Source organism: Muscardinus avellanarius (assembly GCF_963383645.1).
Source record: "Muscardinus avellanarius genome assembly, chromosome: 3".
NCBI lineage: Eukaryota > Metazoa > Chordata > Mammalia > Rodentia > Gliridae > Muscardinus > Muscardinus avellanarius.
This window is the reverse complement of record NC_137788.1, coordinates 20026875-20050725: the sequence shown is the minus strand read 5'-3', so window position 1 is coordinate 20050725 and position 23851 is coordinate 20026875. Positions and strand designations below refer to the sequence as shown.

General features: G+C 49.7%; 1 protein-coding gene across 1 annotated transcript in view; it reads left to right on the top strand.

The window, feature by feature from the left end:
- The window catches only part of RHCE (Rh blood group CcEe antigens), a gene marked incomplete at both ends in the record, with an annotated part of 37428 nt that overhangs the window by 11551 nt on the left and 2026 nt on the right, over window positions 1-23851 (top strand). The window contains 9 exons of the mRNA XM_080691351.1: window positions 30-233; window positions 569-770; window positions 2821-2971; window positions 7562-7709; window positions 8659-8825; window positions 10760-10897; window positions 12136-12263; window positions 14807-14886; window positions 20611-20684. Of these exons, the coding sequence (XP_080547477.1) occupies window positions 30-233; window positions 569-770; window positions 2821-2971; window positions 7562-7709; window positions 8659-8825; window positions 10760-10897; window positions 12136-12263; window positions 14807-14886; window positions 20611-20684 (1292 nt within the window). The remainder of the gene's footprint in view (window positions 1-29; window positions 234-568; window positions 771-2820; window positions 2972-7561; window positions 7710-8658; window positions 8826-10759; window positions 10898-12135; window positions 12264-14806; window positions 14887-20610; window positions 20685-23851) is intronic.

Sequence of the window (23851 nt, the reverse complement as noted above, 5' to 3'; positions counted from 1 at the left end):
GCGCTGTCTAGGCTTTTCTCACTCTGCAGGCTCCCAGGCAGGGCGGGCCCACCTGGGGCCAGCCCCGCTGGTCCCTCCCAGCAGGCAGCAGGGGCAGGAGCTGTCTTCTGTGAAGATGGTTTGGTCTGGACCGACCTCTGCGTCCTCCTTGCTGCGGCACCTGGCTCAGCTGCTGTGGTCTTATTTCCTCACCAGCACGACCAAGGGCTTGCATCTGGTCCCCAAGAACAGCAGCAAGTCCCTTTAGAGTGTCAGCCGTGTGCCAAGCACGGATCCTGGTGCCTGCGCTGGCCCATGCCATCACGCTAATAACATCACGCTGCGTTTCAAGAGTGCTTGCTGTGGCCCAGGCCTGCCTGGAGTGCTCGGCCAGCATTAGCTCAGCCAGTCCTTACCTCAGCCCGTTACTCAGAGGAAAGAATAAAAAAGGGGCTCAGAGAGCGAAGTGATTTGACCAAACACCCTTACATGATCTCAAAGACGCCTTCCAGCAGCCACTCAATAAACGCATTCACACCCCTCCCTTTCATCTGCTTCCTCCCCCTCCTCCTCCCCGTTCCCTGAGCAGGTGCCCAGGACTTCACCATCATGGCAGCTCTTGGCTTGGGCTTCCTCTCCTCGTCTTTGCGGAGACACAGCTGGAGCAGTGTGGCCTTCAACCTCTTCTTGCTGGCCCTTGGGGTGCAGTGGGCAGTCTTGGTGGACGGCTTCCTGAGCCAGGCCTTCCTGAGTCAGCCCTTCCGCTGGACGGTGACCCTCAGACTGTCCAGGTAACCGTGGTGGCTGGATCACTCTGGGTCAGTGAAGGCATAGGAAGGGTTTGAGAGGGAGGGCTCTAGAAGAGCTGAGATGGCCCTTTCTCTTTCTAGCACTTATGCAATATTTAGAACATACTTATTCTTTAAAATATTCATTATCTAAAATGCAAAGCTGTCTGGGCATCTTGCTTGTGCGTGTGTGTGTATGTGTGTGCTTGTGTGTGTGTGTGTGTGTGTGTGTGTGTGTGTGTGTGTGTGTGTGTTACTGAGTATTGAACCTAGGGGCATTATACCTCCAAGCTACACCCCCATCATTTTATTTATTTATTTATTTATTTATTTATTTTTTATACTGGGAATGAAACCCATGGGCATTCTACCTCAAAGCTACACCTCCAGCCCTATTTTTTATTCTTTGTGTTGAAACAGGGTCTCACTGAGTTGCAAAGGGCCTCACTAAGTAGTAGCTGAGGCTGTCTATGAACTGCAATCCTCCTGTCTCAGCCTCCCAAACACTGGGATTACAAGTGTGCACCACCACGCCCAGCTGATTTTTTTATTTTGAAACAGGATCCCTCTAAGTTTCTGAGGCTGTCCTCAAGCCTGAAATCCTTCTGCCTCAGCCTCCCAAGTACTGGGATTCTAGGCATGTGCCACGATGCCCAGCTTCCTGAGTGATATTTTTAATATTGTATTTAAAAGTTTCAGGCAACTCTTTCTAGAAGATTATAGCAATAACCATCCCATTATTGCACTTGACATCCATTAACTCATTTCATGCTCTTGCAACTGTTCCAGAGGTGTTGCTCCACCTTATAGATGAAGGCTGAGGCATATAGTGGTTAAGTCATTTGCTGAAACTGGACATGGTGGTGCACACCTGTAATTCCAGTGGCTCAGAGGCTGAGGCAGGAGGATCACAAGTTCAAGGCCAGCCTAGGCAACTTATTGAGACCCTGTTTCAAAATTAAAAAAGTAAAAACAGAAAGGAGCCAGATGTGGTGATGCACACCTGTAATGCCAGTACTTGAGAGGCTGAGACAGGAGGACCACAGGCTTGAGACCAGCCTCAGCAATTTAGTGAGACTCTTAGCAGCCTAGTAAGACCCTGTTTCAAAATGAAAAAATAAAAAAGGGCTGGTGTGTACCCTGGAGATAGAATGCCCCTGGGTTCAATTCCCAGTACCACAAAAATAAACAAATAAATAATAAAAAGGAGCTAAGCATGGTGACATATGCCTGTAACCCCAGTGCTTGGGAGGCTGAGGCAGGAGGGTCACAGGTTTGAGACCAACTTCAGCAACTTAGTGAGGTTCTTAGCAGCCTAGTGAGACCCTGCTTCAAAACGCAAGATAACAAGGACTGGGGGACAGCTCAGAGGCAGAACACTCCTGAGTCCAAGCCCCCACCACAGCGAGCAGGCTCCTTTGTCACAGGAAGGAAGGACTCTATGATATCAACAATTCCAGCTCTGTCAGGGGCGGGCACTTCATGCCGGGCCTGGTGCTACAGACTCCTCCTTCTCCCCACCACGCCACTATGAGATAAGTATGATTATCATCTCACTACAGATGGAGAAACAGGCTCCGTGAGATAAAATAGCGGCTGGGGTGGCAACGCTGGGATGGGAAGCCAAGCCTGTCCTACTTCCAAGCCATCTCTTCTACCACCAGGAGAGGGAGAGGAGAGAGGAGAGGGGGGAGCGAATGGCGGGAGGGCAGGCTGGTGAAGAGCGCCCTCTATTGAGCGTCTATGAGAAGTGACGCAGAAACGAAGTACCTGGGGTGAGAGCCATTATCATCAGACTTCAGGAGGGGACCCTCAGAGCAAAGATGCCACCCTACTGGCCAGAGGAGACTGTGGACCGCAGCAGCCACCCTAATGTGGGCAGCAGCCTCGTGTCCCCCTCCGCCCTGCTCCTAGCACCTTGAGCGGGGCCAGGGAGAGTAGGTGCTGAGGAGGGCTGCCTGGAGGAATGAATGAATGAATGAATGAATGAATGAGTGAGTGAATGCAAGGCACCCTTCCCCCTTGGTCATTCTGGTTCTTCCATCTCCTCCAGTATCCGGCTGGCCACCATGAGCATCATGTCTGTGCTGATCTCTGCGGGGGCCGTGCTGGGGAAGGTCAACTTGGTACAGCTGATGGTGATGGCGCTGTTGGAGGTGACGGCCTTTAGCGTAATGAGGACGGTCAGCAGGCACATGTTCTCTGTGAGTCTTGGTGCTGGGCAGCGGGTGGGAGTGAGAAGAAGCAGGGAGGGAGGGCACTGGCTCCTTCCTGTGAAGCTTCTGTGACTTAAAAAGACAGGACCAGCCAGGCATGGTGGCGCACGCCTGTAATCTCCGCGCTTGTGAGGCAGAGACAGGAGGATCGCGCAGGTTCGAAGCCAGCCTCAGCTACTTAGTGAGGTCCTTTGCAACGCAGTGAGACCCTGTTTCAAAATAAAGAGTAAAAAAATAGGACTTGGGGTGTAGCTCAGAGGTAGAATGCCCTGAGTTCAATCTCCAGTGCTGCAAAATAATAATAATAATAATAATAATAATAATAATAATAATAATAATAAATAATAATAAGTAAATTAAAAAGCAAGAGCTGAGGTAGAGTGCTCAGAGGCAGAATGCTCCTGTGTTCAATCTCCAGTACCAAAAAAGAAAAGAATAATTATGGGATGTATAAAAAGAGAATGAAATCCCAGGACACTACTGACACCCATCTCAGCGAGCCATATGACCAGTTGGCATGTATCAATAACAACCTCTGTGACCGCGCTGGCAAGCTCCTGGGTCAGGCTATGGCCCATCCTCCGATCCCACAGACCAGAGAGCTGACACCCAGAGAAGGCAAAGGACTGCCCACAGTCAACAGCCAGAGAGCAGCAGAGCCCAGAGTTCCCGCCTTGGTTAGGAGAAGGAGCACTGGACTTGGTGTCAAAGGCTGGGACTTGGGTCCAGCGCTGTCTGTCGTAAATCCCCACGGGAGTCTGCTCAGCTGCTCGGAGCTCAGTCTCTTCAGCTGCAATATGAGGATAACATTACTGCCTGGTAGGGGTGGAGGAGAAATTGGAAATTGAACCAATTCAGTGAGTGGGGAATGAGGAGGAGAGCCGGACAGACGCTTGTTACCAGGCGGGAGGCTGGAACTGGAGGCTTTGGAGGTGGTCCGGTTACTGCTGATGACGAGGTCCACGGTTTGGCCATGGATGTGGGTGGCAGGTGAATGATGTAGGAAAAGGTATTAGGAGAAGTCAAAGGAACAGAGAGGGAAGGAGCTGGGGCCCGATAAAATGCCTTGGAGGAGTGCGGGGGGAGGGCTGACGGCAGGTGCTGACATCTTGAGAGAGCAGGAGGCAGCCTGGCCGCTTGGCTGGGCGGGTGTGTGTGACGGCATGCCCCCGCCCCGAGTTGCTGGGGTGCCTGGAGAGGAGGCAAGAGCAACGGCCTGAAGGTCACACTGGAAGTTCTTACTGATTCTTGGTTCTCCTCGTCCGTGTTTATGACTTTCCTTTAACTCTTAAGTACTTCAGAGTATTTCCTAGAAAGAGCGCATCCTCTTGTGTAGACACTGCTCAGTTATCGACACTGAGACTATATCGTTACTTTATTCACATGTCACCAACTGTCCTAATACTACCCTGTTCAGTAAAAGGAAAAAATACTAAGATCCGGAAAGGGTGGTGCACGCTTGTAAGCCCAGTACTTGGGAGGCTGAGACACGAGGATAGCAGGTTCGTGGTCAGCCTCAGCTACTTAGTGAGGCCCTCTGCAACTTAGTGAGACCCTGTTTCCAAATAAAGAATAAAAAAAAAATAAGGCTGGGGGTGTGGCTCAGAGGTAGAATGCCCCCGGGTTCAATCCCTAGTACTGAAAAAAAAAAAAAATTAAGGTCCAGAATCACTCCTTGTATTTAGTTCTCATGCTTTTTTTTTTTAATTTAATTTTTTATGGCATTGGGGATTGAACCTAGGGGCATTTTACCTCGGGGCTACATACCCACCCAGCCCTTTTTCTATTTTATTTTGAAGCAGGGTCTCACTAAGTAACCGCACATTGGCCTCAAATCTATAATCTTCCTGTCAGCCTCCGTGCAGCGTCTCGAGTCTTTTGCAGCTCCATCCATTTCGACTAGTTTTGCAGCCCCTTCATCTTTCACGATTTCAGTGTGCTCTGAAGTTCCAAGCCAGTTATCTTGCCGAATGTGGCTTGTCTCACTTTTCCTCGTGGTTCGATCGAGGGCGTGCATTTTTGGCAGGAATCCCACAAAAGCGACGCGTGTTCTCAGTTCACGGTATCGGGAGATGCGTCGTCGATCTGTCCTGACACCGGGCGTGCTCTCTCTGATCACTCGGTTACGGTGGTTTCTGTAGCATTTTCCAGTGTAAAGTCACCATTTCCCTCTTTGTAATGAATACGCTGGTGGGGAGCTACTTTGCTGTAACTGCCCTGTTTCTCATCAAACACCCGGCGGCTGGCTCGGCAGCGCTGGCTCCTCACCTGGATCAGCGAGTGCTGTGCGGTGCCAGTCTTGGCTTTCTCCTTCCACCTCCCCTTCTCTGCCCACCAGCTGGCATCTCTGTAGGGCAGAGTTCTTATTTTCACGTCTCTCTCTTTCATTCATCCAGCTATGCCACTGCCGGCTCTCTCCACCCCTGAGGACTGATTCTAACGCCTGCGTTCCCAGGGAGACAATGTCACTGGTGCTTTCTTAGGCAGAATGAGAGGAATTTAGAATAAGGACCTACGAGGGAGACTCGGGAAAGTGCTGAAACTGCCTATGAGAAGCCTTGAAGAGCCCAGGGAGCTGGGCGTGGCGGCATAGGCCTGTAATCCCAGCACTCCGGAGGTCGAGACAGGAGGATTGCAGATTTGAGACCAGCCTCAGTACCTTAGTGAGACCTTCAGCAACCTAGCGACACTCCGTTTCCAAACAAAAATAAATAAAAAGGGGTGTGCAGCTCAGAGGTAGAACACCTTGGGTTCAGTCCTCAATACAAGAAAAAAAGGGAGGAGGAAGGGAGGCTAGAGACCCCAGGTAGTTTATATTCTCCATCTCTTGGTTTCTTTTCCTCTCTGTACACCAGCTTTCTGTTTTGTGAAAACTCTGCCCCCTCCATCCCCCCTTCCACTTATTCCTGCATTTCTAGGTCTCAGATCCTGCAGAAAGCAGCACTCTCTTTTCTTTCAATGAGCCTCAAGTGTACAGTCCAGGGAAAGGGAACCGCTCAACCCACAGGGTGATGCACCTGCTGTGGTCCAGCCGGCTGCAGGTGTGGCCGGCGTCCACAGAGTGAAGCACGGCTGTGCAGAGGAGGGGGATCGTGGGGAGGAGACGCTGTGAGCAGCGTGTCGTAATCACTCCAGTCTGACGTGGTGCTCAGAATCTACGCATTAACAGGCGGCCCAATATCACACCTTCTCTTCTCTGCAACCTTGACTTGCTAGGCCAACTTCAATCGGCCTGGGGAGAGTTTGGCGCTGATTTTGAGAGTTCACCATCCTCCTGACTGGTAGTCTGAGTTCATTCAGTGGGAGGGCTCAGAGAAGACCAGAGCCAGGGACCAGAGCCATGTTAGTGGAGGGGACTTGAGAAATGAGCATTCCACGCTGACAGTGATTCCCCAAGTGTGGTTTCTGGGCTCCTGATGGAGATCACAGAGATTATTATTATTATTTTTTTTTTTTGGTGGTACTGGGGTTCCTGGAAGCCCTTCTACCTCCGGGCTACACTCCCATACCTATTTTTACATTTTTACCTGGAAACAGGGTCTCCTAAGCCAGCGCTTGCGGCTGGCTTCGAACCTGCGCGATCCTCCTGTCTCCACCTCCCAAGCGCGGGGATTACAAGCGTGCACCACCACGCCCGGCAGATCACAGAGATTATTTAAAGTGTATACTCTCAGCCGGGCATGGTGGCGCATGCCTGTAATCTCAGTACTTGGGAGGCTAAAAGAAGAGGATTGCAGGTTTAAGGCCAGTCTCTACAACTTAGCAAGACTCTGTTTCAAGATAAAAAAATTAAACAAACAAAAAAAGGGACTGAGGATGTAGCTCAGAGGTAGAATGCCTTTGAGTTCAACTCCTAGCACCAAAAACAAAAACAAAAACAAAAAAACAAAAACAACACTCTCTTCAGTTCTTCCAAAAGAATTGCATAGATTTGGATCTTTGTGGATGATTTAGGATCCTTGTCACCATTCATCCACTTCATAAGTATTTATTTAGTATTTATGTACCAGGCACTTTTGTGACAGTGAAAAAATACTGCTGTCAAGATGGGCGTGTCGGTGCACACCTGTGATCCTCCTGCCTCAGTCTCCCAAGTACTGGGATTGAACCGAAAGATACAGACAGGCGCCACCACACCCGGCTCTAAATTTGATATTCGTGAAGCAAAATTAGCATCTATCTAGAATTTACTAAAGACTTTGGTATTGTCAGAAGTCTGGCTGGTTCATGTTGAAAAATGCACCACAGGCATCACTTCCCACACACCTGGAATTCTCCTGAAAAGTAGGGAGAAGTGGGTGTGCGTCCACGTGGCTCCTGGCCCCACCTAAGTGGAATTTGGCCAGGAGCGCTGAAGGGCCACAGATAAAGGCCACGAGAGGCCTCCCCGGAGTCGATTCCCTGCAACCCCAAGCACCTCTGGGGAGGGTGGGGAGGCTGGCTGGCCCGGCCAGATAAGCTCTGAACAGCCTTCAAGTTGCACCCTGCTGTGGGAAGCTCGGGGTTTTCTCTAGAAGCTGCAGGGCTGGTCTGCAGCCAAAGATGGTGACACAGCGCGCTCTTGGGGTTGTGTTGCAGCTGGAGAACCACGTGTCCATGATGTTTATCCATGTGTTCGCCGCCTATTTTGGGCTGATGGTGACCTGGTGCCTCCCCAGACCCCTGCGTGAGAAAGCAGAGGAGAAGCTTCAGACAGCCACAAGCCCCAGTCTGTTTGCTATGCTCGGTGAGGACAAGTGGAGGGTGGCAGCCTGCCCGGGCGGAGCAGAGGGCTCCAGAGAGGCTGTGCACCAGCACGTCTCCTCTGCCCTCTCCCTGAAGTGTGAGGCTCTTCTCTAAGGACTCGTCGCCTCGAACAGTGTTTATCGATTCACCCTTTGAATTAAGCATTTCTTTCTGGGGACCTCTCTTCATTACTAGCCAGTGGAGAGGAGAGACTCATTTGAGGTTAAATACATTTCTTTATTCCTTTGGTCCTCAAGCGAAAGAAAGGAATTGGACAAGTAAAGAAAGCAGGGCCCGTGGGTGAGGACAGGGGTGAGGAGATGATAGTAATGATGTTGTATTTTGAAGAGCTGCAGCAAGAGTCAGACATGGTGACACACGCCTGTAATCCCAGTACTTGGGAGGCTGAGACAGGAGGATCCAGGTTCATAGTACTGGGTACTGGGTACCAGGGATTGAGCCCAGAGGCATTCTACCTCCTAGTTATAACCCCAGCCCTATTTTATTTTATTTATTTTTATTTTTATTTTTTGCGGGTCTGGGGATAGAACCCAGAGACATTTGACCTCCGAGCTGCACCCCCTGCCCAATTTTTTGTTCTTTATTTTGAAACGGGGTCTCACTGAGTTGCGAAGGGCCTAACTAAGTAGCTGAGGCTGCCTGCGAACCGCGATCCTCTAGTCTCAGCCTCCCGAATGTTGGGATTACAAGCGTGCGCCACCATGCCCGGCTCAGCCCTATTTTATTTTGAAACAGGGTCTCACTGAATTGCAGCGGGCCTCACTAAGTTGCCGAGGCTGCCTTCCAGCATGCAATCCTCCAATCTCAGTCTCCCGAGTACTGGGATTACAGGCATGCACCACCGTGCCTGGCTCAGTCCTTATCTCCTGGAGGCTCAGGACTTGGGAGCAGGAGTGTGGCTCTGGCCAATGACCCTCTCTGACCCCCAGGCACGCTCTTCCTGTGGATATTCTGGCCAAGTTTCAACTCCAGTCTGCTGGACATTCCCATGGAAAGGAGGAACGCTGTGTTCAATACCTATTATGCCCTCGCGGTCAGCGCGGTGACCGCCACCTCGGTGTCAGCCTTGACTCACCCCCACGGGAAGATCAGCATGGTGAGGAGGGGGCGCTCGGGCAGCCCCGGGGGGCCAAGTCCTGAAACACACATTCACGCCTCCCCTCCCGCCCCCAGCGCCAGCCCCATGGGGCTGGGAGACCATGAGGTGTGGAAGGTGTCCTGGTCCACAGGGTCATGGAGTGCCAGGAAGAAGGCTGGGTGGTCAGAATAGGCACCGAACCTAAGGAGACTCTCACATGGCCAAAACCTCTCTGAGGATGGAGTGGGGGTCCCCACAAGTGACAGGAAGTCTAAGAGCAGACAGGGTGCGGTCGACCAGGGAGCAGGAGCTGGTATCAGGTCAGGAAAGCCCAGAAACTGGTGCCAGGGCCCAGATGGCTGAGGTTCCCTTTGTTAGATTTCAGGGGTTAGGTGTGAGCAAATCAGGTCTCCAGCTCTAGAGGGATGAAGGACAGTGGCAGAGGGGTGACCAGAGCAAGGCCCAGCTCACAGAGGGCAGCACAGGCATCAAGGCACCAGGGATGCCACAAATAATAATGGCGGCTTATGTTTACTGACGTCCATGCATATTCTTTTTTTTTTTTTTTTTTTTTTTTTTGCAGTACTAGGGATGGATCCCAGGGGCATTATACCTCCAAGCTACACTCCCAGCCCTATTTTTTATTATTATTCTTTATTTTGAAACAGGGTCTCACTGAGTTGCAAAGGGCCTCACTAAGAAGCTGAGGCTGTCCGCGAACCCTGATCCTCCTGTCTCAGCCTCCCGAATGCTGGGATTACAAGTGTGCGCCACCCCTGGCTCCAGCCCTACTTTTTTTTTTTTTTTTTTTTCCTTTGTGGTACTGGGGATGGATCCCAGGGGCCTTCTAGCTTTCTACCTCTGGGCTACACTCCCAGACCTATTTTATATTTTACTTGAAAACAGGGTCTCACTAAGTTGCTGAGAGCCTCACTAAGGAGCTGAGGCTGGCTTCGAACCTGGGAGATCCTCCGGTCTCAGCCTCCCAAGCGCGGGGATTACAAGCGTGCCCCACCATGCCCAGCTCCAGCCCTACTTTGTTATTTTTTATTTTGAAACAGGGCCTCACTGAGTTGCAAAGGGCCTCACTAAGTAGCTGAGGCTGTCCTTGAACCGTGATCCTCCTGTCTCTGCTTCCGGAATGCTGTGATTATGAGCATGCGCCACCACGCCCGGCTTCATGCATATTCTTTGTCAGACACTGGGCTATTTCTATGTATAACTCAGTCCTTACCAGAACACTATGAAATAAATTCAATCAGCCCCTCTCTTTTTTTGTGGGACCCCAGAGACAGTGTTCCTCTGAGCTACACTCCGAGTTTTAAATTTTGAAATAGAGTCTTGCTAAGTTGCTGAGGCTGGCCTTGAACTTACGATCTTCCTGCTTCAGTCTCCCTCCTAAGTGCTGGAATTACAGGTGTGTGCCACCACACCCAGCTTTAAAATCCCCTTCTTAGCCAGGGGTTGTGCCACACGCTTGTAATCCTGGTACTTGGAAGGCTGACACAGACGGATTGCAGGTTGGAGCGTAGCCTCAGCAAATAGTGACTCTGTTAACCTAGTAAGACCCCTGTTTCAAAATAAAAATATAATAGAGCTGGAGGGATAGTTTGGAGGTGGAATCCCCTGGGTTCAACTCCCAGTGCCACAACAAACAAACAATCAAACAACTTTTTCTCTAAGTGCCAAGGACCCAACGCAGATGAGCAACAGGTGGGTGGCAGGCACGCTTACGGTCCAGTGAGTGACTTCCAGCAACCTGAGCAATGGGAGCGAGCTGAGCTGCGGGTGAAGGTCATGCCGTCCCAGGCGAGGGGAGGGAATGGTTCCAGGATCAGCGAAGCAGGAAGGACGTTGCAGGGTTGCTCTGCCGCCAGCTTGCTGAGAGGCTCTGGGCACAGCGGGGTCCTCACTGGCCTGGCTTCATTCACCCGCACACTATTTCTTCGCAGACCCATGTCCACAATGCTGTGCTGGCTGGCGGTGTGGCTGTGGGCGCCACATGTCACCTGATCGTTTCTCCCTGTATGGCCATGGTGCTGGGTCTTGTGGCTGGGTTGATCTCCACTGCGGGAGCCAAGTGTCTGCAGGTAAGGAATTGGGTGGCTAACACTGTTTTGGCGCAGACCAGCAGGAGCCTGGCTCCCAGTGGGCCACGTGCGGAGCGCAGGTTTTTGGTGATTTCTTAGATTGGTTTCAAAGTTTGGGTGAGGGACACCCTAGCTAGATTTGCGTTTGTTGGGGTCCTGGGGAGCGAGTACATAACACATTCAAGTTTGCTCAAGGTAAGAGGGATTTATCATGAGGACACCGGGGTGTCATAGACGCCTCTGGGGACCCGGGAGTGGAGGCACAGGGACGGGCCATGAAGGGATGCTGGGCAGCGTCTGCTCTCTTCTTCCTGTGCTTTCCCCGAGTGTCTGCTTTGTTCTCACTCAGCAGTCCTGCCTCCTCTTCTACTCTACAGGGTAGAATGTGGTCTTTTGCTTCAAGAAAGCATCCAGGTGAGAGCTCTGCGCCCCAGGGCCAAGTTCCCTGGAGAAGGTGCTCCTTGGCCTAGCCCGGGCAGTGCATCATCTTGGCAGGGTGGGGGGCGTGCACGCACTTACGGCTGCTGCCAGGGGACCCGAGCAAGGGGGTGGGAGAAGCAGCCCCCACACAGGGAGCACCACGCCGAGGATCCAGGTCATGGCCATTTCCCATAGGGTCATTCTTCCAGTGGGATTTATCTTCCTTCAATACTTGATAAAGACTAATTGTACCTGAATAGCCCATTGTAGCCAACTGGTCATGATGTGCTTCTAAGAGGAATATTCAGGGACAGCAAATGTTGAAGATTTTGAAGGCTTGATGGAGTAAAAGGAGAAGACTTTTGAAGCTGAATTTGTGGATAAACGGTAGCTATTCAGGGAGTCCTTTTCAACTCACAGAATTTCCCAAGAGTTTAATTTAACCAAAGATAGGGCGGTCTGATTTTCATCTCTGTAGTGGGGACAAACGTCCTTTATCTCCTCTGGCTTCGACCCTCTGAGACAAAAGGAGGACCACAAGCAAAGAAAGCGTGACGCGTGACGCGCCCAGGCCCAGGGCCGGTGCTCGTTCGGTGCCTCAGTTTCCTTGACTCGCGCACTGGTGCACGGAGGTGCCACTCAAAGATCATTCGTTCAGCTTCTCTGCATTTTAACAAGTTTCCTAGGGGATGTGAGTGTGGTCCTCTGAGAAGGGCTTCTTTGGGCAAGCCTTCACGTCAAGCCGCTTTGGTGAATGCAAAAAGGGTGGAGGCAGGAGGGACGGTTTGCAGATGTGCTCACAATGCTCTTGTCCCCAGGTGTCCTTTAACCGCACCCTGAAGATCCAGGACCCCAGCGGTGTGCACTACACCTTTGGCTTGCCGGGGCTGCTGGGAGGTGTCTTCTCCATCATGCTGATGGCGCTTCAGGCCCAAGGGACTCCCATGTACGTGACGTCACTAGCTCCCTTTTAACACCTCTGTCCAAGTCTGCAGGGCATGTGCCCAGAGCCCCGTGGAGGGGGCGCCTGCAGGCCTTCAGTAGGCCTCGGTGAATACTGGCTGGTCAGTTTATTCAAAAATTCCTTCCAGCCCCTGCCATGCATGGATTCTTACCTCTCTGGGCCATTTTCCCCTCAAAGGGGGAGCTTAGGTGCAGGGCACAGGCACAGAGTTGAGAGGCCCCCAAATGCAGATGGAGCGGGTCAGGCAGGCCGAAGCCTGCTGGGTCAGTTTTGCAAGCCAGGGTGGTTGAGGGGGGGGCTAAAGAACTTGTGCCACGTAGTGGGGTGGGGTGGCACATGCTTGTGATCCCAGCCTCTCGGAGGCTGAGGCAGGAGGATCGCAAGCTCGAGGTCAGCCTGAGCAAGTTAGCAAGACCCTGCTTCAGGGTGAAAAACAAAAACAAAGAAGGCTGAGGATCTGGCTCAGTGGTAGAGTGCTTGCTTAGCATGTGCGAGGCTCTGGGTTTCATCCCCAGTATTACAAAAAAGAAAAAAGAAAAGAAACAGTTTGCACTATAGAGTTAGCTGGATTGAACCATTCTCGCCGCTGGCTAATTCCCACCTAGCCTTGGCCATCCAAGTGTGCATGAGGACAACCATGGGGTGGTCAGGAGGCTACTCCATCCCCGCACAAAATGGTTAAGGGGATTCTTAAGTTAGTGTAAGCCGGGTGGGTGGCACATGCCTGGAATATCAGTATTTGGAAGGCTGAGGCAGGAGGATCACAGGCTCGAGGATAGCCTCAGCACCTTAGCAAAGCACAGCCCATCTCCAAGGCCCAGAGGGGAAGGGGTTTGTGAAGGCCTCACTGTCAGGTGGGACCATGGACCAGAGCTAGGTTCTCAGTTCCCCAGAAAATAAACAGCAATAAGCATGAACACACCAGGGCCCTGGCCATTGCCACCTGGCAGGTGTGTGAGGGTTTTTTCTGGCTCACATAAAATGAGAAAGCAACACTTTACAGATGAACTGACATCGTGATGAGGACGTCGCCGACACGAGTCACTATTCATTGGCTGCTGTGTAAAACAGCACATGTGCCATCTCGTTGGACCATCCTCCAAGAAATGATACTTGGGGGCAGGCATCTGCCAAGGTCACTTGGCTGAAATCTGACCGTAAAGGTGGCTGAACTGGCCACCCAGGAGCTCATCCTGAATGGAAGGACCTCAGACCTCACACCTGCGATCTTCCTGTCTCAGCTGCCCAAGTACTAGGATGATGGCGCGCAACTCGGGCCCAGCTAATCGTTTAGTTTGACAGCAATGGCCTAGAACGGCCTTGAGAAGAGGGGACCAGGAAGCATGACCGGGGAGTATATTCCAGGGTAGGGGTGAGTAGGGAAGATGGGCCAGATAGCCAAGGTGTTCCCTACCTTTCCCGGAAGAAAATGGAGCCTTCATCCCTGTCTAGTTAGGGGCTCTCAGGGGTTAGCATAGCTGGGATCTCACCGCTGGGAAGTGACAGAGCTGGGACTTGAACTTGGCTCTGGCAACTCCTGGCACAGCTTACTAACCATGGGGCCTGAGGGTTTATTTTATTTATTTATCTTCTGTGGTACTGAGGGTAGAACCCAGGGACTTTTTTTCTATCTCCAGGCTGTACTCCCAGACCTATTTTATACTTTATTTGGAAACAGGGTCTCACTAAGTGGCTGAGAGCCTCACTAAGAAGCTGAGGCTGGCTTTGAACCTGTGCGATCCTCCTGTCTCAGCCTCCCAAGTGCTGGTATTACAAGCATGCATCACCATGCCCGGCTGCCTGAGGGTTTAAAATGCCAGAGAGCTGGCTGTGGTGGTGCATGTTTGTAAACCCAGTACTTGGAAGGCTGAGACAGGAAGGTCCAGGTTTGAGGCCAGCCTCAGCTACTTAGTGAGGCCCTCTGCAACTTAGTGAGACCCTGTTTCAAAATAAATAAAAGCCGGGCATAGTGGCGCACGCTTGTAATCCCAGCATTTGGGAGGCTGAGACTGGAGGATCGCGGTTCGCAGACAGCCTCAGCTACTTAGTAAGGCCCTCCACAACTCAGTGAGACCCTGTTTCAAAATAAAGAATAAAAAATTGGGCAGGGGGTGTAGCTCGGAGGTCAAATGCCTCTGGGATCCATCCCCAGACCCACAAAAAAAAAAAAAAAAAGAATAAAAAATAGGGCTGGGGGTGTAGCTCAGAAATAGAATGCCCCTGAGTTCAATCCACAGTACTACAAAAGAAATAAGTAAATAAATAATAAAATAAAATAGGGCTGGGAGTGTAGCCCCGAGATAGAATGCCCCTGGGTTCAATCCTCAGTACCATAAAAAAAAAAAAATGTAAAGAGGGTCTCGGAGCTCCCGCTGCTGTAGGAACGCGATGGTGGGAGGCACGCTGGAGAGTGGACGCTTCGTCCCCTCATGGTCCTTCCTGGCGCTGCTGATGCCAATGGTCCTGTTTGTCCCTGATAATTTCTGCGCGGGTGCCTGAGTGACCCTCTGCTCTGTCATTCCTAGGATGGGCTTCCAAATCCTCACTGACGTGGGCGCTCTCAGCTTCGCTGTGGCGATGGCTCTGGCATCTGGTCTTCTCACAGGTCAGTGTGGCACTGCCTTTCTCCCACCACTGCCCCGACATGGGGACCAGGTGCAGAGCGCACCTGCCCTCGGGTCGGCTATGAGGTACTGCCCCCTTTCCTGTGGGCAGGCCTCCTGCTCCAGCTTAGTGGGCAAAGGGCTCAAACCCTGGGTTAAAGAAGTCATAGGAGCTGAGTGTGGTGGCACTCACTTGTAATCCTAGTACTTGGGAGGCTGACATAGGAGGATCGCAGGTTCAAAGACAGCCTCAACAAGAAGTGAGACTCATCAACCGAGCAAAACTTCATTTCAAAATAAAAATAAAATAGGGATAGCTGTGTAGCTTGGAGGTAGAATGCCCCGGGGTTCAATCTTCAGTATCACAAAGAAAAAAAAAGTAGTAGAAACTGGGTGTAATAGCACACACCTGTTATCCTAGTACTTGGGAGGCTGCGACAGGAGGATCATAGGTTCGAGGCCAGCCTCAGCAAGGTAGTCAGACCTTATTTAAAAAAAAAAAAAAACTTAAAGGGCTGGTTGTGTAGTCTGGAGGTAGAATATCCTTGGGTTCAATCCCCAGTCCCAAAGGAAAGGTCAGAGATTACATAATATAAATTCAGAATGAGGAAGGCTTTTGAAGGTCACCTGCTGCCAATGTGGACTCTAAAGCTAGGGAAAGGGGGTCCTAAAGTTCTAAGAAGGGGTCGTTGGCAAAGCTGAAGTCCTTGAGCTGAGGGGTGGTGATGGCACCCAGTTTCGTGCAAAAGGCCAAGGAAACCCTTATACCAAGAAGCCTACTTTTTTTTTTTTTTTTTTGCGGGTCTGAGGATGGAATCCAGGGGCATTCGACCTCTGAGCTACACCCCCTGCCCTATTTTTTATTCTTTTTATTTTGAAACAGGGTCTCACTAAGTAACAGAGGGCCTCACTAAGTAGCTGAGTTTGTCCGTGAACCATGATCCTCCGGTCTCAGCCTCTCAAATGCTGGGATTACAAGCATGCGCCATCATGCCCGGCTAGGAAGCCTACTTTTCTTAGTTCCTGATTCTCTCTTATTTTTTATTCAGCAAATATATGTTGAATATCTACCGTGAGCCAAGTAGCAGGAACCCAACAAACTCGCTCACTTCATGAGTCAGGGAGGGTAGTGATCTTAAATAAATGCACGCCATGTCAGATGGCGGGCAAGTGCGGCAGGTGGGATCCCACCTGTAAGGGCAGAGTGGGCGGGCCGGAAGTCAAGACGTGAAGGAAGAGGAGCGAGACTTGTCCTGCTTCGTCTTCATCCGGGGGAGAGCATTGGTGTGCGGAGGGGCCTGAGGCAGGAGGGCGCTTTGCAGGGATGGGGAACAGCCTGGAGGTGGTGTGGGGATGTGGGTGGAGTGAGGGGTGAGCACGGGGGCTGAGCAAGAGCGGAGGCCAGGAGTGGCCACTCGGAGAGGAGGGGAGCCTTTGGATATGTGGAGCAGAGGAATGAAATGTGTTTCTGCCTCCCACTATGATAGGGCAGCAAGAATCCAAGGACGGGTGTTAATTGGCTCTTCGTACTTATATGGAGGACATGGAGGCGAAAATACGCCTTTGGCCCAGAACTGCTAACTTTTATTCTACATGCAAACACGTCTTATTAGTTGGGTACCTCTACGTTGTGCCCCTAGACAAGGGGTAGAAGCCAAATAAAAGAAATGTGGCCCAGGAGATGCTAATGAGCTGTGTGGCATTGGGCAGATCGCTTCCCCCCTGGGCTTCTCTGTAATACAGAAGGATTAAGCTGGGAGCCGTGGCACACCCTGTGATCCAGTGCTGTGGAGGCTGAAGACAGGAGGACCATAGGTTTGAGGCCAGCTGCAGCAACTTTGTGAGACCCTGTTTCCAAGTAAAAAAGAAAATAGGGCTGGGAGGTGTAGCTTGGAGTCAGGATGCTCCTGGGTTCAATCTCCAGTACCACACATGGAAGAAAGACAAAGAAAGAGAGAGAGAGAGAGAAAGAAAAGAAAGAAGAAAAGGAGGGAGGGAGGGGGAAAGGAGGGAAGGATTATAGTAATGAATCATTTGGCTTCCTACCCACTTTGAAAAAATACACGAAGAGCCAGGTGTGATGATGCACACTTGTAATCCCAGCATTCGGGAGGCTGAGACCAGAAGATCACGGTTTGCAACCAGTCTCAGTATTTAGTGAGGCTCTTTGCAACTCAGTGAGACCCTGTTTCAAAATAAAAAATAAAAAATAGAGCTAGGGGTGTAGTTCAGAGGTAGAATGCCCCTGGGCTCCAGCCCCAGTACCGCACGCGCGCGCGCACACACACACACACACACACACACACACACAAATATACATGAAGGCCCTGGGCGCAGTGGCGCACGCTTGTGACCCTAGTACTTGAGAAGCTGAAACATGGGGTCATAGGTTTGAGGCCAGCACATGGTAATTTGGATACTTAAGAAACGCTGTTTCAAAAATAAGAAATAAAAAGTAGGGCTGGGTATGTAGCTCAGAGGTACAATGCCCCTTTGTTCAATCCTCAGCACCAATACACACACACACACACACACACACGCAGATAGTTTTAGAAGTTACTTGGGGCCGGGCATGGTGGTGCACGCTTGTAATCCCCACGGTTGGGAGGCAGAGACAGTGCTTAAGAGACCCTGTTTCCAAATAAAAAGTATAAAATAGGTCTGGGAGTGTAGCCTGGAGGTAGAAGGGTTTCCAGGAACCCCAGTACCACCAAAATAAAAAAAAAGAAGAAGAAGAAGGAGAAGGAGAAAAGAAGAAGGAGAAGAAGGAAGAAGAAGAAGAAGAAGAAGAAGAAGAAGAAGAAGAAGAAGAAGAAGAAGAAGAAGAAGAAGAAGAAGTTGTTGTTGTTGTTACTTGGGTAATTGTAGGGCGTGAGATTGGCTAGAATTACTTTCATGTACCAGCGTCTGGCCTTCACTTTCCACAGAGCCCAAGCGACTAAACAGAGAAGGAGCTGTGTTAACTCCATAAGTCAACGTCCTATTCATGAGGGTCTCTGGCCAACCCTGGGCAGGGCTGCCCGATTTGGCAGATAGAAATGAAAGGCTCCCACTTTCATAGTGCAAAGTTAAGTGAGTATCCTATATTTTCTCTGGCAATTCTACACATGGATTCTCATGCCATCTGCCATTCGCACAATATTGTACTGTCCTGTAAGCACCTGGGAGCTTTTCTTATGTTTCACTGGAGTCAAAAGAGAGAATAAAGAAGCCAGGCATGGTGATGCACTCCTGTAATCCCAGTACTTGGGAGGCTAAGATAGAAAGATCAGAGGTTCAAGGCCAGCCTCAGCAATTTCACAAGACTCTCAGCAACCTAGGGAGACCCTGTTTCAAAACAAACAAACAAACAAACAAACAAACAAACAAACAAACAAACAGGGCTGGGGCTGTAGCTCTAAAGTAGAATGTCCCTAGGTTCAATCTCTAGTACCAGAGAGAGAGAGAGAATAGAGAAGCCGGGCATGGCAACACACACCTGTCATCCCAGTAATCCCAGTACTTGGGGAGTCTGAGACAGAAGGCCCATGAGTGTTTTTTTTTTTGTTTGTTTGTTTTCAGGAATTATTAATAATAATAATAATTATTATTTTTTTTTGTGTGTGTGTGTGTGTGGTACTGGGGATTGAGCCCAGGGGCATTCTACCCTTGAGGTACACCATTGCCCTATTTTATTTTTTATTTTGAAGCAGGGTCTCATTAAGTTGCAGAGGGCCTCACTAAGTTGCTGAGACCAGCCACTAACCTGCGGTCCTCCTGTCTCAGCCTCCCAAACTTTGGGATTACAGCTGTGTGCCACCATGGCCAGCTAGCTCTTGATTTTGTTTTTTGTTTGTTTGTTTTTGTTTTTGTTTTTGTTGCAGTACTGGGGAAGGAAGCCAGGGCAGTTTATCGCTGAGCTAAACCCCTAGCCCTGATTTTTATTCTTTATTTTGAAACAGGGTCTCACTGAGTTGCAAAGGACCTCACTGAGTAGCTAAAGTTGTCTGTGAACCCGGATCCTCCCGTTTCAGCCTTCCAAATGCTGGGACAAGCGTGTGACACCACGCCCAGCCCCAGCTAGCTCTTGTGAATCAGTTTTGAGAGGGTGCCAGCTGCCAGGGCCCTTCCCTTCCATTTTAAAAAGGGTGTCAGATCTGGAACTATTTGGTACTGCTCAGTGTAATCTCTGACCCTTGGAAAACACTGGAGAACCTTTCGGAAGACGCCCAGAGAACCAATGAAGCTGGTTCAGGAATGACAGTGCTTCCAACTGCCTGTCTCTCGATAATGAAAGACTAAGGAGTTCAGTCAAGATGCTATGGTCTAAACTGGGCGTGGTGGCTTGTAATCCCAGCATTCGGGAGGCGGACACAGGAGGGTTGTGGTTCACGGACAGCCTGAGCTACTTAGCGAGGCCCTCTGCAACTCAGTGAGACCCTTTTTCTCCTCCTCCTCCCCCCCTCCTCCTCCTCTTTCTTCTTCTTCTTCTTCTTCTTCTTCTTCTTCTTCTTCTTCTTCTTCTTCTTCTTCTTCTTCTTCTTCTTCTTCTCCTTCTTCTTCTTCTCCTTCTCCTCCTCCTCCTCCTCCTCTTCCTCCTCCTCCTCCTCTTTCTTCTCCTTCTCCTTCTCCTTCTCCTCCTTCTCCTTCTCCTTCTTCTTCTTCTCTCTCTCCCTCTTGTCTGTCTGTCTCTCTCTCTCTCTCTCTCTCTCTCTCTCTCTCTCTCTCTCTCTCTCGGCACTGGGATTCCTGGAAACCCTTCTACCTCCGGGCTATACTCCCAGACCTATTTTATACTTTTTATTTGGAAACAGGGTCTCTTAAGCCAGCGGGGCTGGCTTCAAACCTGCGTGATCCTCCTGTCTCCGTCTCTCAAGCGCAGGGATTACAAGCATGTGACACCACGCCTGGCCAGTGGGACTCTTTTTCAAAATAAAGTAGCTCAGCCGGGCATGGTGGTGCATGCTTGTAATCCCCGTGCTTGGGAGGCAGAGACAGGAGGATCACGCATAAGAGACCCTGTTCCCAAATAAAAATATAAAATAGGTCTGGGAGTGTAGCCCAGAGGTAGAAGGGCTTCCAGGAACCCCAGTACCACAATAATAATAATAATAATAATAATAATAATAATAATGTAGCTCGAAGTAGAATACCCTGGGTTCCATCCCTAGGACCAAAAAATAAAATAAAAATAAAAATACTATGGTCTACATACAATATTTTGATTAGTCTTTGTGTGTGTGTGTTGGGGATGGGTTTACTGAGAATTGAACCCAGGGGCATTTTACCTCTGAGCTACATCTCCCAACCCAATTTTATTTTTTAATTGGAAACAGGATCTCACTAAGTTGCTGAAGCTGGCGTCAAACCTGCAATCCTCCTTTCTCAGTCTCCCAAGTACTAGGATTATAGGCATGTGCCAATACACCCAGCTTTTTTTTTTTTTTTCTTTTCAGTACTGGGGATGAACTCAGGGGCATTCAGCCTCCGAGTTACACCCCCCGCCCTATTTTTTATTCTTTATTTTGAAACAGGTTTGAAAATATTTGAAACTGAGTTGCAGAGGGCCTCGCTAAGTAGCTGAGGCTGTCTGCGAACCTCGATCCTCCGGTCTCAGCCTCCCGAATGCTGGGATTACAAGCGTGGCCACCACGCCCGGCTCACACACCCAGCTTTTTATTAGTTTGGGGATAACGAATGATGTGCTCCAAATATATATTTTAACATTTATTTGTCATTTGCTTAAGGTTTGCTCCTCAATCTGAAAATATGGAAAGCACCTCATGTGGCTAAATATTTTGATGATCAAACTTTCTGGGAGGTAAGAGTTTTAACCTATTCACACGATAGATTTCGAGTCCGTGCACTTAAAAAGATATCGGAATATACGTATGTCGACATGGTGTTTACGAGAGTAAAATAAAAAGCAAACAAAAATAGGGTCAAGGACATTGAGGAGTTCCCAGGAGGCGCACGCCTGTAATTCCAGCATTTGGGAGGCTGAGACAAAAGGATGGCAGGCTCAAGGGTCAGCCTCAGAAACTTGTTGAGGCATTCAGAACTTAGCAAGACTTTGTTTCAAAGAAATACATAGATAAATAAATTAATAAATAGGGTTGGAGTGTAGCTCAGAGGTTCAATCTCTGGTACCCCACCCCAAAAAGAACACTGGGGAGGAACAAATCCATGATGATGATGTAAACGCACTGTGTGTGTGTGTGTGTGTGTGTGTGTGTGTGTGTGTGGTGGGGAGTCGGTTAAGGTTCCCATTGCCCCAGTGCCTCAAAGTCACAGTAGGTCAGGGTTGAGAGGTGAGAGGTGCTGCCATGTCCCTTTCCATCTGGTCGAGTCCGTGTTTCACTTGTGTGAAGCTCTGGGTTGGATCCCAGAGCCAAATAATAATAAAAGTAATAATACTAAAACGGGCAGGGTAGCACGCACCTGTAATCCCAGTATTTGGGAGGTTGAGACAGGAGGATTGCAGGTTTGAAGCCAGTGCATGGTAACTTAGTGAGACTCCATTTCAAAATAAAAAATAAGAGACGGGCGTGGTGGCACACACTTGTAATCCCAGCATTTGGGAGGCTGAGATAGGAGGATCATGGTTTGCAGACAGCTACAGCTACTTAGTGAGGCCCTTTGCGACTCAGTGAGACCCTGTTTCAAAATGAAGAATAAAAAATAGGGCAGAGGGTGCAGCTTGAAGGTATAATGCCCCTGAGTTCCATCCTTAGTACCACAAAAAAAAAAAAAGAAAGAAAAGAAAAATAGGGATGGGGTTATAGCTCAGGGGTGGAACTTGCCTGGGTTCAGTCCCCAGTACTATAGTAAATAAACAAAGATTAATAATAATAATATAATTAAAAAAAAAATAAAGCTAGCCTAGTGTTCCTTCACTAGGGCAGGACTTTGGGGCTATCTGGGGCGGGGCACCCCAAACTCTTCTAGGTGATCCTCTCCTCCGCCTCCTCCGTGGCTGGCTGACGAGAATGTGGGTGGTGCTGGGGAAACAAAGTCCAGGCAAACACAGCTCAGGCTCAGGGAGGCAGAGAGACTAGTCCTCTGTGATCCTCAGCCGGAAGCCGATGATAGAAACAGCTTATAACACAGTTTTGTATGTGTCTTTATTAAGAGAATGAACTGCTTCCTTCAGTTCTTTTAGTTTAATAAACCATGGACTTTATTTCATGCTTTGCAAAGCACAAAGGCATACTGACATCGACTTCTTAAAATAAATTCCACAATTAGCCTTTCTGAAGTCAAGTGAGGAACTCGTGTGTGTGTGTGTGTGTGTGTGTGTGTGTGTGTGTGTGTTTGCGGTACTGGGGATTGAACCCAGGGGCATTCTACCTCTGAGCTACACTCCCAGCCCCAATTTTTTTTTTTAATTCTTTATTTTGAAACAGGGTCTCACTAAGTTGCAGAGGGCCTAAGTTGCTGAGGCTGGCCGCAGACCTGAGATCCTCCTGTCAGAGCCTTCCAAGTACTGGGATTACAAGCATTTCCACCATATCCCGTGTGTGTGTGTGTGTGTGTGTGTGTGTGTGTGTGTGTGTGTACTGAACAAGTAGATTTTGTTTCAATGTTGAAACAGAGTAACTAAAGTTGCTGAGGTTGGCTGCAAACCAGCATCCTCCAGTCTCAGCCTCCCAAGTACTGAGATTATAGGTGTGCGCCACCATGCCTGGCTCAGAAAATATGGTTTAAGGACTTGGTTGGGAGGACTGGGTCTTTATGTATACACAGATCTACCTGTTAAGGACCAAGTAAACCAGGTATGGTGGTACAAGCCTATAATCCCAGTACTTGGGTGGTTGAGAGAGGATTGCAGGTTTGAGGCCAGCCTCAGCAATTTAGCAGACCCAATTCTAAATAAAAACTAAAACAGGGCTGGGTGTAGTTCAGAGGTAGAACACTACTTGGTTCAATCCAAGTAGCTGTGGCAGAGCTGCCAGGAGAGTAAGAGGAGGTGAGGTCATGCAGGGTCATGCAGGAAAATGAACTTGGAGTTGTGGTGCATTGGATTAAGCACCAGAAAGCGAGGATTCTAAATGAGGGAAGGACCGTAAGAACAGAAACAGAGCCTGGCGTGGTGGTGCGTGCACGCTTACAATCCCAGTACTTGGGAGGCTGAAACAGGAGGATCACGGTTCCAGGCCAGCCTCAGCTACTTAGCGAGGCTCTCCATAACTTAGTGAGGCCCTGTTTCAAAATAAAGAATAAAAAATAGGCTGGGCGTGGTGGCGCGCCCTTGTAATCCCAGCATTCGGGAGGCAAAGACCGGAGGACTGCAGTTCCTGGACAGCCTCAGCTGCTACTTAGTGAGGCCCTTTGCAACTCAGTGAGATCCTGTTTCAAAATAAAGAGTAAAAGCTGGGCGTGGTGGCGCACGCTTATAATCCCTGCATTTGGGAGGCTGAGACGGGAGGATCACGGTTCATGGACAGCCTCAGCTACTAAGGGAGGAGGGCCTTCACAACTCAGTGAGTCCCTGTTTCAAAAATAAAAACACTAAAAACTAGGGGCTGAAGGTGTAGCTCAGAGGTAGAATGCCCCTGTACCAAAAAAAAAAAAAAAAGAAAAGAACAAAAGAATAGAAGCAACAGAAAACAAGCTGGCCCCATGGAGTTTGGGAAGAGGCTGAGAGGTGGCTGGAGCTGCTGGAATTTCACACTGCAGGCAACTGGGAGGTGTGAATGGGAAATGACGCGATAAAATGAAATTTTAGCACCAAGCAGAAGGACAGGACTGAACACAGCGGACGGGTTCAGGAGCGACTGCAGATGCTGAAGCTCGTCAAAGGCGGGCTTCTGGATAAGTACTCGCAGGTTTCCTCCCGGCGCTGGGGATCAAATCCAGAGCCTCTGCGGCACTCTGCCACTGAACTACACATACCTTAGCCCCTGCAGTTTATTTTTAAAACGAATTTATTGCCAAGAAATATAAGCATCATTACTACTTTGGCACAAATATGTGTTGAGCTCCTCT